This window comes from Setaria italica, chromosome V (genome assembly GCF_000263155.2).
Source record: "Setaria italica strain Yugu1 chromosome V, Setaria_italica_v2.0, whole genome shotgun sequence".
Taxonomy (NCBI): Eukaryota; Viridiplantae; Streptophyta; class Magnoliopsida; order Poales; family Poaceae; genus Setaria; species Setaria italica.
Window position 1 is genome coordinate 10,165,231 of NC_028454.1, and position 15,989 is coordinate 10,181,219.

Consider the following 15,989-nt stretch of genomic DNA (forward strand, 5'->3'; position numbering starts at 1 on the left):
ACACATGGTTCTAACCAGGAGTAAGTGCTATCACCTATTCTCGTGAAAGTTGAGTAGTTGCTTTAGATTGTAATTAGGAGTGTATGCTTCAATGCTATATGTGTGATTTGGATCTTTGCAATGATTCCACGGGAGCTGCGGATGATGCCCGGTGGAGTACGCAAGATCGGGGGTGGGCCACCTCGACGATGGATTGGCTGCCAGCTGCCGAAGACGTCACGAGGAGAGGGATGGGGCAAAGACGCCGACATCCTCCTCCCGCAGCGACGGCGGCGTGCAAAGAAAATCTTGGGGAAACGAAACGAAAAAAGAGATCATCGTAAAATTCAGGTGTAACAAAAATGTAAAATATCGCCTTTGTGGTGGGTCCTGCTGTTTTATGGAGCACTCGCTGCAGGCTCAGCAGCCCAGCACAAATGAAGCCACGATCGAGCAGGACTCCGAGTCCGGTGGAGCAGAGTGTCGCATCCACCCCGCGCCGGCACGCCTGTCATGTACCGACCCAAACTCCGACCAGCGAGAGCGAGGGGGCAAAAGAATCTTTGTCGCCTCACACCACCCCGCGCGCTCGCCTACAAATCCAAAGGGACCAAACCCCCCGGCGATTATTCTACGGCCGGCGGCGCGGATGCCGGGCGGGAATGTGAGCGCCGGCCGTACCGAACAACAGTGATCCTCCTCGGGATTCCGGCCGGCACAAAGCGAACGGCCCGTCGCCGGGGCACACGCCGTCGCAGCTTTGAGATTAACAAAACCCCCATCAACTCACAAGGGGGGGGGGGGGGGGAGAGAGAGAGAGAGAGAGAGAGAGAGATTAGAGCTGCCGGCTGCGCCTCAAGACGGGAGCAACGACAAGGCGCAAGGCGCCAGCGCTAGCGTACGACGGCGTGAGTGAGTGAGGAGAGGACTGAGGAGGGCCATCTGTTCGCCGGCCTGGGAGACCGTGGCGGGCGTCGCCGTCGGGGTGAGAGAGGGGCGGACGGGCGGAGCCAACGGGAGCGAGCAGCTGGCTGTCTGCCTGTGGCCAGTGGCTACTGCCTCGCTGTGCGCACGTGACTCTGCGGCCTGCCATGCCACGCTGCAGTACAAGTGCTCAGCCTTTTCTAATAGTTCCTTTTCTACAGACAGACAGGCTGCGAGGCGAGCGAGGCGAGCAGCACGTCTCCGCTGGGCCCACATCGGACTGGACCACGGCCCATCTAGGTTCACTGTGAGCCCAAGCACTCAATGGGCCCAAGATCAAAGAGGCCCATTATATGCTCATGCCTACAACTACAAGCAGGCTACAAGAGAAAGACTGGTGGGAACGTTGGTTCCACGATCTAAAGTTTAATTTGTGTCACATCGAATATTCAGAGACTAATTAGAAAATTAAATATATTTTAATTATAAAACTAATTACACAGACAGAGGCTAAACGACGAGACGAATCTATTAAGCCTAATTAATCCATCATTAGCAAATGTTTAGTGTAGCAGCACATTATCAAATCATGGACTAATTAAGTTTAATAGATTCATCTCGCCGTTTAGCCTCCATCTGTGTAATGAGTTTTGTAAATAGTCTATGTTTAATACTTCTAATTAGTATTAACATTCAATGTGACAGGTGCTAAAAATGAACACGACAACAGTAAAAAAAAAAGATAATGATGTATATGATGGACTGTACACAAATCTCCATCGGGCTGTTGATCTCAAAATTTCTGGAGCATGCTCTGCCAATTTTACATGTCCGCTTCAAGGGGTAACCCTCGACAGGCAGGTGTAATCTATTCCTGAACAATGTGATTTCAGGGGTGTAGACAGTAAGCAGAATACCCGCTCATTTTGCAGGGGGTAGTGTAGGGACAACCAACTACCACTACAGCCTTCTCTGATTACTTGACGTAAGTTTGAGGGAACCAGCTTTCCAACACAGAATGCTTGAGCCTCAGGACCAGGGTGAATAGAGCATAGCACGGGAAGTGCAGCAGGGCCACCACCAGGTACCTGGCAGGAGTTACAGTTTCTTCTTTTATTGATTGAAATCGCAGTCTGCAGCACAAATCTAACAACTTAAAAAACAGTACTGGTGTGTGATAGAAAGAGCATCATAACAAATTCCTTGCTGGAGCTGAGTGCCAACTGCCAAGTGAGCTAATAACCTAAACTATTTGGGCATCAAATTGTTCTTTCCTTTGTATGTTCTTCTATCTGTTCGTGTATCATACCTCTAGATGTTCTGAAAAGTAAAATGTCCTGAGCGGAAGCCCCAAAACTTGAACATTATACCCAACCAAAAGTAAAAGGCAAAATTGCTGCCGTACCACTATTTCTGAACCTAGCACTATCTGACTTAAAAAATTGGTTATTCTAGGTGTGCATAGACAACACTAAGCTAGCCTTGAAACGCACGATGTGGCTGAAATAATACCTCTTTTAATGTAGTATATGGAAACTTTTTCAAGTGTCTTTTCTTTAGGTACTTTTTTTTTCTCATTGGATCTGAATCAGATGCCATGAAAAGAATGTAGCGATAAAATTTCATAGCTGTGTAAATCTTGAACTTCTAGTTCCATTTAGTGTCTAGATTCTACATTTCTGATACGGACTACTGATGCTATAGCTGCAAATTAGAGGATATCACAGAGCAAAACAGAAGTACTTCTTTCATCAAGTAGAGCTTACCATACAGGTGCTCCAGGGAATGCCAGGTCTAGAAATGGGTAGGGCCACCTAAACAAACACAAACCACATTACACATCAAGAGTTTTCACCTCATTAGCAAGAAAAAAAAAGTTAGCATGTATTACCAAATTGACACGTTAGCATGGATGATCCACTGAATATTGACAAAAAGGCCTGTCCACAGCAGGAAATATGCTATCCTAAACCATGGGAAATGCTGCATTGTAGATTAAATGATCAATAGAGAGATTGGTTAATCATGATATGGATCCCTATTCTGGCATGAAATGCTTACCAATTTGTTTAGAGCAGCATCACCAACTAGGAAGACAACATTAATTGAATGTGTCCCAATCAGAATCTGTGATGCGCAATGTCTATAAGAACAGTATGTAGAATTGCCAAGAATGCAGATAACAAACCTCATCAAAGAAATGTTTCTTATTGGGTGTAGCATGGCGATAGCACGTGTAGAATGTAATCAAGTAATTGCTTTTGTCATTCTTCTAAAGAACCAGACTGCAAGATGTAACTACTGAAAAGCAATACTGAATCACTGGACAGTGGAGAACACTATCATTTCTGCATCTGTATTAACCATGTAGGCATGCTCATTTCGCGCAAAGAGATATTTAAGTCATTAATTAAATTATAATAGAAAAATGATTCAAAAAAGTGATCCTATACGAAGAAGCTGATCCAACAAGCATATATGAACCATTGTGAGACAAGTAATGTTCCTATCCACAAAAAACATATCACACAAACCCTTGAGTGCTATGCTATTATAGGACTAGCCAAAATCCTCTTGAATTGTGAATCGTGATCTTGCAAGTAACTTTGTACAAAATATGGCAATGGATATTATAAGAATTAATGACATATTGTTATAATATGGATCACCAAACAAGACGCACAGACACATTGTTTTATTTATTTTTTCTGAAGTCACGAAGTAGTTTCTCTCCCTTGCATGTTCTGTTTAGGAAAACATGCCCTTACAGTTTTCCTACCTTTTGTTCTGATTAAATACGGTAACTTTAGATCTTAGATTGAAATAAAGTTTCTCAAAATATCAGAAGAGGAATACTCACAAAATTCATATCATATTGATTGTGGGCAAGGAAAGGGTACAAAATAAGCCAGAACACCAGATCTGTAATCATCACAGCACCTGCATTTGTCTGGAAACAAGAATACAGGATTTAAGTAGAGCAGCAAGTAGAGTCATGATGTCATCAGCTTTCCTATTTCCCTGTGATTTTGATCAATTTAAACCATACCTAGTTTATGTCAAAGCGACAAGACATGTTTATGATGGGTTACCTGAAACATAATTTGGAAGAGGTAACCCCAAAATCCTGCAATTTCTTGTCCTCCATGTATTCTACTGTAACAAGAACTTTTGATTGCATGGCCATATGCACTTTCCCCTGTTGGAGCAATGATATATGTGCCATGATCTGCACCAGATCCTATCAGATCAGATCCATCTCCACTGATCTTGTAAGCATACTGATAGCATCCGTAAATTGAAAGCAGCGAGCCAAGCTAAAGATGAAGAAGGTGTCAGTGAAATCAACTAGAAAGTATTTGCAAAATAGGGTTGAGAAAGCACATCTAAACTACAATCTGCTTCAGATCAATCCTACAAGAGAAAACTCAAATTGGTCTCTGTTTCAATGTCGACAGGAGTTCAATACAACGTGAAGTCTGTCACAGGGGCAGCTAACCGTAAATGATAGAGTGGCCAACAGCGAAAGTAAATATTTTTCTTCAGTCGCAAACTACATACCCCAAAATACAAGGTGACAAGCAAGAACGTCCACCTGTCAAAAGTAAAGAACAACAAAAGGTTAAAAAAATGTTCAGTATATTTATTCAGTAAGAAATGTGCTGTGCTTGAATGATGAGTACTCTTTGAGTTGTGACTAGTGAAACTACTTTCAGGAATTACTATCAATGAGGATGAAGACTAGCTTACTGCGTGTAGTATAGGAAGATACTCCATCCATCAGTGACTATGTCGATCAAAAGAAGCGAAGCCAGAATGAAGAAGGCCACAACGCGAAATGCCAGCAGCCAGCCAGGGTGGATCTCCTCAAGGCACGGCTTCCAGCAATCTTCAAGATACACCACTCCAGGTCCGGCCCGGGGCGGCGCCTCCTCTCTGTCTCCGCCGTCATCACCATTGCTGTCCCGTGAACGGGGCCCCTCGTACTTCCAAATCAAGAAGCAAGCCAAAGCCATGCAGGAGTACACCCAGAGCGCGCACAGCAAAAACTTCCAGTTGAGCCAGTACTCTGGTTCAGTGGTGTCCACGGCCATGGCTGAAGATTGGAATGCTGAATTGGTCGACCACTGCCACCATATCAACAACACATTGTATAAGTTCACAGCCCCTGTCTTTCTCATGTATACCATACTTGCTTGTGTCCGTTCTATATAGAATAAAACGGAGCAATTTTCTACTTTCCTTGCTGGCAAAGAGAGACATCAATACCGAAAATCGTAATTGCTAAACAGAGAAAGAAAAGGCAAAAGAACAAGAGAACGAAAGCGAGAGAAACCAATACACTATTCATAGGTTTTCATAATGTAATCTATCCAGCAACATGGGTACCCCACGCAAAAGGTAAAGATATAACCTTTTTGCTATTCCATCGACGCACACACACGAAACTAAACGGACAACGAAGCGGAGGGCATCAAGAAACCTATCGTCTGAGCAGATGAAGTGGGAAAAGAAGCTGGATTTACCGGCGATGGATTCTTCGAGAGGATCGCGCACGGGAGGATCAGTTCAGACACGCCAGCGGAGGCGCTTCTTCCCGGACACGAAGAGGAACGGAGCGGATGACGAAGAAGCCAAGAACCTCCACTCCCCTGGTCCGCTTGCCTTCTCCAAGGTCCAAGCTCCCTTCCGGTTCCTCCCACCTAGTTTCGCTGATGCGTCTTCCTCCGCCGATTATACTACTGCTACCGCCTCGAGATTGAGATCGGAGGGGACATGTGCGCATCAGTATTTTCGCAGTAAACAAGGATGCGGATTCAGAAATGTCGGGCAGAATATAGGATGTGTAGATCATGAATTACGATTTATGGATGGATGGGCAGATCTCTGCCAGTTCCTCGCAAGAAGTCAAGGCGCCGGCGGTGGACTCGTGCTGGCTGGCGGCTGCTTATCCGGATCCCTCGGGAAGCCTCGCGTCTGGCGCCCACGCTCTCACCCCCTCACACCCAACACAACACGGCCACAGGAGATAGGAGACGAGACGGCGGGGCAAGGGAGAGGAGAAGTGAACAAACCGAGAAACCAACCGCGGCGAGGGGGAGCCACATGTTTGCCGTGCTTGATTGGAGCGGTGGAGGCGCCCCACGGGGCAGGTGATCTGGAGATCAAGAGATGCGAAGGCGAGTGAGATGGAGCCAACAAACGGGTTCTTCTCCGACTTGGACCGCTTGCTTGGAAGTTGGATGGATGGACGGATTACGACTCAATCATTCGTGCTTGTATCGATTTGCCTTCGCAACCTCGAGATAACCATTTCTGACGTTGCTGTTCTACGGTCGTCCTGTACGGGCATGCTCCCTCCGTACATAATGAGTGCATTTATAGAGTTCAAAATTTATCTTAAAATAAGTGTATATTTAGGAATTGGATCACTCCAGTTTCTACTTTTTTATCTCCTTCCAAAGTGCAATGTTACACCTTTATAAGGGTGTAACATTGATTTCTTCACCCAAACTCTAGAAGTGCATTTATTTTGGGATGAAGGGAGTACTACATCAGAACGTCCCGACACGTGTGCGATTAGTGGCAGAGCCAGGATGCACGTGTGTGATTAGTGACGGAGCTAGGATACGAGAGTTGGGTATTCCCAACTAAAAAAATTATACCATTCAAATCACGCTCATATGCAAATATGTTCGAAGTTACGCTTAAAGTAGGTTCTCGTGAGCCACAAGGGTTTGGTAATCTTTTTCCCAACTTCATCTGTGGTACATGTTCTTCACAACCAAATCATAAAAATCCATCTTACAATTTATTTAGTGGCGGAGCCACGATACGAGAGTTGGGTATTCCCAGCTAAAAAAATTATACCATTCAAACCACGCTCATATGCAAATATGTTCGAAGTTACGCTTAAAGTAGGTCCTCGTAAGCTACAGAGGTTGGGTAATCTTTTTCCCAACTTCACCTGTGGTACATGTCCTTCACAACCAAATCATCGTGTGTGTCGTAACAAATGGTTAGATTTAGCAATCGAGGAACATCCATCTTCCAATGTACAGATTGATGTGCATGACTGATTACTAGGCTAAGGTAAGAGGATTAGCATGGGACGGGGCTTGGAACCTTAGTTTCACTCCTCACTAATGCATTTTCATAGCTTCCCGGAGGTGCACCCATATTTGGTTCGTGGTCATGATATTGCTGGGGACACCACTGTGTGCCAGTGCGCCAGCGCTAGCTGTTTCTCATCACTCATCTGCTACAATTCTATCTTAGGGGGTGTTGGGATCTTTAGGACCTCCTAAAATTCATGTCACATCGAATATTCGGAGGCTAATTAGGAGGACTAAATATGAGCTAATTATAAAACTAATTACACATATAGAGACTAATTCACGAGACGAATCTATTAAGCCTAATTAATCTACCATTAGCACATATTTACTGTAGCATCACATTGTCAAATCATGAACTAATTAGGCTTAATAGATTCGTCTTGCAAATTAGTCTCCATCTGTGCAATTGGTTTTGTAATTAGTCTATATTTAATACTCCTAATTAGTATCTAAATATTCGGTATGACAGAAATTTTAGGAGGGACTAAAGAAATAAACACCCCTTAGAATGCGTGAAGTTGGGAAATTGTAGCTAGGGTTAAAGAGTTGAGAAAGAAAAATGAATTTGAGGAGAAATCAGAGAGGGAGAGATGAGAGCCTGAGCATGATGCAATGCCATCCATACTGTTGAAAAATAATTGTTGTGCTGTGCTTATGGCAGTTGCATTGGGTGGAACGAATTGACCCTTAGCACAACAGTCTGCACGGATGATCCAAGTTGACCCAAGATGCATGCATGAGGCTCGTTTTACATTAGGAAACAAGAATTGCTGTGTATTTTCTAATTAACAAGTATACATGTATATAGCACATATATACTTGTTTTTTTTAAAGCTCCTACTTTTTTTTCTACAAAAACATATTTGTGGTATTATTCGTTCCTTAAATTGAAAGTAGAAGTTGAGTTCACCAAAGAAGACGATAAAAAAAATTCAAGTCGCAAAGTAGTTTTCTCCGTGTTACATGTTCTGTTTAGGAAAACGCCCCTTTACTGTTTTCTTACCTTTTCTTCTGATTAAATATGATAACTTTAGATGTTAGATTAAAATAAAGTGCCTCAAAATATCATAAGAGAATATACTCACAAGATTCATATCACGGACACGGCGGAGAGGACACGTACCGCGTGTCGGATACGTGTCGGACATGGATACAGAACGCTGGCGTGGCGATAGTTTCCGTCGCGTATTTTTCGAAAGAAAAAGTAAAACTAATAATATATTCGATACGTGGGCTCGACACGTATCTAAGAGATTTCCCGATACGGCCCAGCTCACATCGGCCACCTCCCCCCTGCCGGCCGGCCGGCCAGCAGCCCAATCCCAGAGGCCCCGATACGGCCCAGCCCACATCCCACGTCCGTGCTCTCGCGTTCCCGCGCGAAGCCGGAAAACCCTTTCGCACTCCGCACCCTTTTCTTCCCCACCCGCCTCCGTCTCCCCGCCAATTCCCCCACATCACCCAAGTAACCGCCGGTTCCTCGCCCCGCCAAGCAGCAATGCCGACTCTCCGCAGCGCCACGGCGGGCGCGTCCCCCGCCGCTACCCCGTCCCCTGCCGCGGCGAGCACGCCGCGCGGCGTCAAGCGTCGGCTGACGCCAGGCCGAGCCGGCGAGTCACCGGCGACGTCGCGGCACACTTCCCCTCACCGATACCCGCACGCCGGTGCCTGAGACGTATGCTCTGCTGGGTCTCCAATGCAGTTCTGCTCGGCCGTTAGCTTCCTTTCACCCGTTCCCCCGTTGCAATGCGCACCAACCGCTCGATCTTGCAGGTCCCCACGCTGAAGCTGCTACCGGCGTCGCCCAAGTCCTCGAGGAAGCGGCTCTACGGCGACTTTGTCGCGGCTGAGAATCCCAAGTGGAATCCTCGAGGCAAGCCTCTCAATTTCCATTTTATCCAAACCGATGTGTACACTTAGTTGCTTCGTGTTGGGGCCTGATGGCGAATTGGTCGTGCCACGCAGATACCGCGCAGATGAGGGCTGTCAAGGAGGCGCTTCACGTGGCAACGGTGCCGTCGTGTGAATTGGTTTCCCGGACAATGAGCAGAGGCGCGTGTTTGAGTTCTGCAAGGCGTGCGTCGAGCAGCAGAAGGCTGGGAGCCTGTATGTCTGCGGGTGCCCCGGCACGGGGAAGACCTTATCTATTAACAAGATCAAGGATAGCTTGGTGTGTTGGGCAGATGAGGTAGGCTTTGAAAACACCTCACATTCAACTGTAATTTCCAGTTTTCGAGCGTTCTTTTGTTGATTTGTTGTGTTAATTATGTGTGAATGCAGGTGGGAATGGAGACACCTGACTCGTTAGCAATCAATTGTACAAACCTAGCAAACACATCCGAGATTTTTAGCAAGGTATTAACGGCTACTCGGTTATAGACTTGATCTATTTATGCCTGTCCAACTCGACCAAAAATTATATTTACAAAGTGAGTTTTTAATGCAGATACTAGGACAATTTCAGAACCGTAAAAAGGGAAGCGGCAAACTGTCACCACTTCAGCAACTTCAGAGCATGTTTTCCAACAAGGAATCAGCTCCAAGAAGAATGATGTATCAACTGCTAGTATCCATTGTGACAGTTGGGGTTTTCTTTCTGTTTTGATCCTGCCATCTGAATTGCATGCTACTAGGCCAGGTTGGTCATTGTGGATGAGATGGACTACTTAATAACTAGAGACCGGGCTGTGCTACATGATCTTTTCATGCTTACGACTTGCCCATATTCAAGATGCATACTAATAGGTGAAGTTTTGAAGGTTGCTTACACCTATCAATGGACCAATCAATACAGTTTTGCAGACTCATAATACTATTTTTCAAGAATTGCGAATGCCATAGACCTAGCAGATTGGTTTCTTCCAAAGCTTGAATCCTTAAATTGTAAGCACTGCTGACAGTGTCAAATGCTGCAATTTCTGATATGAAGTAAACTAACATTCCTCTGGCTTTTACTACTTTATTAATTGATAGGCAAACATCTTGCTGTAACTTTCCATGCTTATTCCAAGGATCAAATATCTGACATAATTAAGCATAGGCTAAAGGTAAATATCTTCTCATGTTGCCAATTCAAATCTCTATGCATCTATCTCCAATTACTTAAATTCAATTGGTTGTTGTTCATATGTTTTTTAATGCTACCTGTACAGGTTCTTGAGTACGATGTTTTTGAACCACTGGCCCTGGAGTTCTGTGCTAGAGTAAGTGCAGTCATCCTGCAATGTTTGCATTATGAGTTTCATTGACAGAAACAAGAGTATTGTACTCAGTAATTTCGTCTATGTACATTTTATAATGTTTTGTGAATTATATTTTAGCAGAAAGTTGCAGCAGCCACTGGTGACATGAGAAAGGCTCTAGGTGTTTGCAGGTAAATCACTTCTGTTTCGGATGAAGCAATGATATTGTCCGCAAACTATAGCTCAGCAATGCAAGCTATTGGAGTATAACATTCTTGTTTTTCTGAATTCCAGGAGTGCTGTGGAGGTTCTTGAAGCAAGGCTACAAGATTCCTCTGATCAAGAGTTAGGAATCGTATGTCTTGCTTCTCACGATATTTTACAGTTCATCAAGAAAATGATAGGTGGTTTCTAGTCAGACATAACATAAAACTAGATTGATTCCTAAGTATAACAATCAAATTTGAGGTGATGGCTTCTCTCATAAATTGTCATTGGCCAGCTATGTCATCTATATGATAACATAAATATGGTATTGTAACTTTTGACTGAAAGCAATTTGAATTTGGACATCATTAGCCTTGAATGTTGCTAATTGTCTCTTAATCTTCTACTAAATAACCTGTATACATTTACTTATATTAGTATAGTAGTTCTACAATGAACTTTACTTTTTACTTGGCCATTTCCAAATTCTTTGACATGATTTTGTTTAGTGCCTGAATCATCTTTAGTATTGGAGCCTAATATTTTTATTTACAGGTGAAATTTGACCATATGGATATAGCCTTATCAAAGGTGTTCAAGTCAGCAGTAGTGGATAGCATCCTTTGTCTTCCCCAACAACAACAGGTAAGGTCACAATTGTTAGGAGCCTTCAGAGCTTTGTTACTCCTTTTGCTCCTGCCCCCCTATTCTGTTAATTAGTCTTCTACATTTCTGAATCTCCGTTATGTATGAAATATTGGGCAGATGGTACTGTGTGCATTGGCAAATACTTTCCAGCATTGCAAGAAAAAGGCTACTACTCTAGGAGAGGTAACACTTCCTGCCATATTGAAAGAATGCACATCACCTCATATTGTATAATTCTAACCTACCTATACACACCTTTTTCAGCTCAACAGATCATACATCGAAATCTGTGGATCAACTCAAGTCCCAGCAGTGGAATGCTTGAATTTTCTAACATGTGCATGATTTTGAGTGATCAGGTATGCAAATATGTTCAAATTGTTAGGTGCACTGGAATGAAATGAAAGGCAACCCAATGTTTGATGGAGTTTGCATTGTAGGGATTCATGAACCTAGGGCAATCCAAGGAAGATAAGCTTAGGAGAGTGACGCTTCAGATTGACATTTCAGATATTGGTTTTGCATTTAAGGTGCGGACAAAGGCTATTAATCCTATTATCTAGCAATATAGATAGCGTTCTGTCTTCTGGCTTATTTACTAGTTTAGTCAATGATGCAGGAAAATCGTTTCTTTCAAAAATGCATGGAGCAGCCAAGATGCTAGCTAGACTCATAGTTACACCATGCAGCAAATTGTGGTTAGACATTGATTGTGTATAGACATTATCAAGTGCCAACAATTACAACCCTGGATGCGCATACACTCAGCTGACTGACTGATACAATCCCATTACGCTAGCTCAGTTCTTAATGTGCTCATCAAGCATGCCAGTGATCGTAAAGCAGGCCGCATCGTCTGAATTTAGTCATGCACCCAGCAAACTGCAGTATACTGCTTCCTCATGGAGTGCGGAGAGAAGTGTATACATATGCTGGGTATACACAATCATAGTTGACTGTATTCTGATTTTTCCATTTTTGGTTCTTCCAGAACCGATTGATTATGTAGCTAAACACTAGCATATCTAACATTTGTTGGCACATTTCTTGCTGAAAGTTAAAATCAGTAACGGCTAATGAGAAACTGGAATCATGTAGGGTGTGTTTGATTGCATATGTCATTTGGTTCATGTATGAAATGATTCTAGATAGATAGTTCATGACCATTGCATCATGTAGTGCATTCAACTAAACACACTGTATCTTTGCTAAATCAATTGCACTATAGAGTATTGGAATGTTGTCATTCGATACCAAACTTAATATTTTCATATCAAACCGCAGTCTTTGTTAGTCTCATGTGCTGAAGAGTGAAAAGTCGAGCACTCGATCTTATTCGCGATGCTTTGTTTTCCACTTTTGCCTTTTGTAATATCGAAAAATGGATTCCAGTTTACTCTGCACAAGCTTTGAAATGGATTGGTCCTCCTCGGTCGGAGGAATACATGTTTTGACCTTCTACGTTCGTTCCACAGGAATTGATTGGACTATCTCATCCGCAACCTAGTTTCCATTAGTCTGGCGCCTCCTAGCCTAAGTCTTCTTTGCATTGTCTCCTACTTGCTCTAGCAAACTGGGCTACATATTTTTTGAGCTAACTGAGCTTGCATAAATGAGCAGCTCAAAAATTAAAGAAGCACACTTTTCTGTTGATGCTATGGACCCGACATGGTCTTCTTCCTCCCTCCCCTCATCTCCTCCCTCCCCTCTATCCCCTGCCAAGTGGGCCCGACATGGTCTTCTTCCATACTCCTCTCCTCCCTCGTTCGAACGCTATCGTCACCGATCAATCTTCCTGAGATTAGGGTTTGAGTGATACAACACCTAAGCGAAAACTGTAGCGTGGAAGTTCTGAAAGTGAACTACCGTTTTTTACGGGAATGTGAACTACCATTTTGAATTGTTGTCGGGGCAGGAGAGTGACATGGAGCCAAATTATTCTCCGACTTGGACCGCTTGCTTGGAATTGGATGGATTGATTGGATTATGATTCAACCATTTTGTGCTTGTATCGATTTGTCTTTGCAACCTCAAGAAAAAAACAAACATTATTTTCTCATGTTTCAACATATATACACGGTCAATTCAAAATGGTGAGATGTTTTTTGTTTAGACACTGATACACACTCATCCTCATAAATACACACTCGTAACCCTACCCCTATGTCATGACATATGCCTCACTTTCGACGAGCATGCCTCCTACCACAATATTCCATAAATTATAGAACTCTGCCACGTATTGCTCAAAATAAAAAAATATACAACCAAAATGGTGATTTTGAATGCTAGCTGGAGCAAGGTAGATGCCCACCTCAATCAATCCAATTCACATTGGGATCTGAACACTTATTGTTTCAGATAATAATCTCATCATAGCTTTTATATGAAAGATTGTCCATGTTCAGATCATAATCTCGTCACAGCTTTTACATGAAAGATTTGTGGCATTTCCATACATTTATTGCTTAAATTGAAAGTAGAAGTTGAATTCATATATAAAATGAATGCATGCACCGCGTTCACATGGTACACACACATAGTTGGACCTGTTAAGTTCCTCCTTGACCTACGAGAAGTTAAATGCTGTATGGTTGTCCACACATAAAAGTGCTGTACTTGTTCCGATCAACGGTGGTTGTTCCAATTCTTACAATGGAAACAATGCTAAATTAAAGGTAGGGCTGGGTGACCTAGTATATATATAGAGTAGGGTGGGCGTTGGTTGCAATCTCATACGCCTAAAACCACCTACTGGCACTAAGTTAGACCGTATAAGTTTTCAGCCAAGAGCGTATTTCTACAAGATGGTGAGGGAGGAATCGCTCAAGCATGGCTTACTGGTATTCTTTGACAAATCTCTTACTCTCTCTATTCTTCCGCCAGTTCATGGGTGAATATGTCATGTTTCCCTTCTTTTGTGGAACATTCTTATGTAAATTTGTGCCTGTTTATTGTTCATATGATCGGAGTGAAGTTGTAGAGTGTACATATTTGTCAGCTGCCTGCTTTATAAATTTTATTTTACACCAAAGGAATTTCATTTGCGTGATTTGTGAACGTTTTTGCTATCTCCTGAGCACTAGACTATTTAAGCGTGTGCTAGGACAGGATACAAATATAATGTGGTTGGGCAGAAAAATTATGTGGCTTTAAATCCTAGCTCTAGGATCTACTCAATGAAGACCTTAATCTGGCCTTTACGTCTTTATGAGAGATTTCAGAGCATTTTTTTCCTAAACATGACATACGTGGTTTTGCCTCAAACAAGTTTATAATTCTAATTTTTGCAGATAAGAAATATTGATGATATGATCAGGAGGACACCGCCACACCTATTGAACAAACAAAACAGAAAGCGTCCCAACATGAGTGACTCAACTTCCATTGGCCAAACAGTTGGCGGTTCTAGTATGAATCCCACAAATGCAAGCAATGGAAACTAGAATCAATTTGGCCTCCTCGCTACATCCGTTGGTGACTCAAGTTCTCTGCTTCAAAGTCAGACCGCATGTACTGGAGTTGCGCCTCAAGATGGAGTACGGCGTACTTACTCACCAGATCTTTTATGCGGCACTACCTCAAAGACTTCAGCAACTTCTGGTTCACCTTATAAGGAAGGTAATATTTCACTTCATTGACCAATTATTTCACTTTCCATATTGAGGCTAAGTGTCATATACACATTGATCAATTTATGATTGGAGACTATCATGTTTGCTCTGTGTGTTGTGTTTGTATGTGCATTATTCTTTTTGATTTAATGAATAAAGTCTTTATATTCTAGTTTCAAACTTTTTAATTGGATAGGGACTCCTAGGGCAGCCAACCCCAACCCTGCAGAGCACATGAGGCTGTTGCGTGGAGGAAGTCAGGTGGATCAAATTCAAAACACTAGACTTCCAGCTACGTTTATCCAGTGTAAAATACCTGAGAAACACCTTAAAATCTCTTTAATTGTTTCATACAAAATCTTTATATGAACAGTTTTCTTATGATTGTTTCAGTTTTACCATGTTGTTTCTCTAACAAATAATGGCAACAACAACGACTGGAGCCACTCCCAACACCAACAACTGGCTCAGTACCACTGCAGCCAACCGGGAAGAAATGAACAACTGTCATCACCATCCTACTCGAGCTCACAGCACACCAGCAACAGCAACATCCTTCACACTTCAAGAACCAGGGAGGCCTCATCGTTAGTTCTAGGCAAGCGCCCTGCCGTGAGCAACCCGGCATCACCGCTAGTTCTCCACAAGCACCCTGCCACAACCAACCCCGTCCGGAGCTTCTTCCAGCCACCGGCTCCACTGCTTTCCAACACCAATGATATGGGGCCGCAGTGCGGGCTTGAAACCGACGAGCGGCTCAGCCTGGTTCAGTCGATGGGGACGCTGGAATTCCTTGCCACCTCGGACAAGGCGTTGAGCTCAGGAAGCTCCCTGCATGATCCTCTCCATGCCACCTCAGCTCAGATCCCAGTATGTGGCATCAGAGCTGCATCTACGCCAAACTTGCTTCTTGGCTTGGGAAATGGTGATGACATTAGCAAAGGTAAGGTGCCCTTGTATTGGGACTTGGATGCCATGGAAGAGATGATGGAGTCCATGAACAAGAGGCAGAGGAAGGTGCCGAATCAGCCAGTGCCTGACTTAACACCGGGCTCTGATGGCCAAGGTGGCTCCAAGGACAAGAGAAACTAATTGTCAATTGGGAACTTGAATTGATAAGCAACAACAGCCCAGGAGATGAGAAACTTCAGTTATCTTAAGTTGCTTCTTTTTTTCATATTCAAACTGTCATGATGGCTTCACGTCTTAGTTTCTCCCTTAGGAAGATTGTTGGATTAATGGAACAAATTTGATGTGTTCTTTGTTGTGTGTCATCCACACATTTGTTGTTCAATGATGTCTTTGTGAGACATTTC

The 15,989-nt window shown here is 43.4% G+C and overlaps 1 protein-coding gene and 1 pseudogene across 6 annotated transcripts; one reads left to right on the forward strand and one right to left on the reverse strand.

Moving 5' to 3' along the window:
- Window positions 1–1,633: 1,633 nt before the first annotated feature.
- Window positions 1,634–6,146, reverse strand: LOC101767069. Of its 6 annotated transcripts, none has more exons than XM_012846502.2 (10): window positions 5,766–5,972; window positions 5,430–5,645; window positions 4,654–5,030; window positions 4,465–4,498; window positions 3,996–4,220; window positions 3,764–3,853; window positions 2,965–3,030; window positions 2,795–2,886; window positions 2,670–2,717; window positions 1,634–1,991 (listed from the first exon to the last, which is right to left on the reverse strand). In XM_012846502.2, the coding sequence occupies exons 3-10, from the start codon at window positions 4,995–4,997 to the stop codon at window positions 1,880–1,882; spliced, it is 1,011 nt and encodes a 336-aa protein (XP_012701956.1). In that variant the 5' UTR covers window positions 4,998–5,030; window positions 5,430–5,645; window positions 5,766–5,972; the 3' UTR covers window positions 1,634–1,879. The 6 variants fall into 6 exon arrangements, with proteins under 6 accessions (XP_012701956.1, XP_012701958.1, XP_012701957.1 ...); XM_012846504.2 differs by having other exon boundaries at window positions 5,430–5,648; XM_012846503.2 differs by having other exon boundaries at window positions 5,430–5,655.
- A 2,374-nt stretch (window positions 6,147–8,520) lies between these two features.
- LOC101768009 lies at window positions 8,521–11,723 on the forward strand (annotated as a pseudogene).
- The last annotated feature ends 4,266 nt before the right edge of the window (window positions 11,724–15,989 follow it).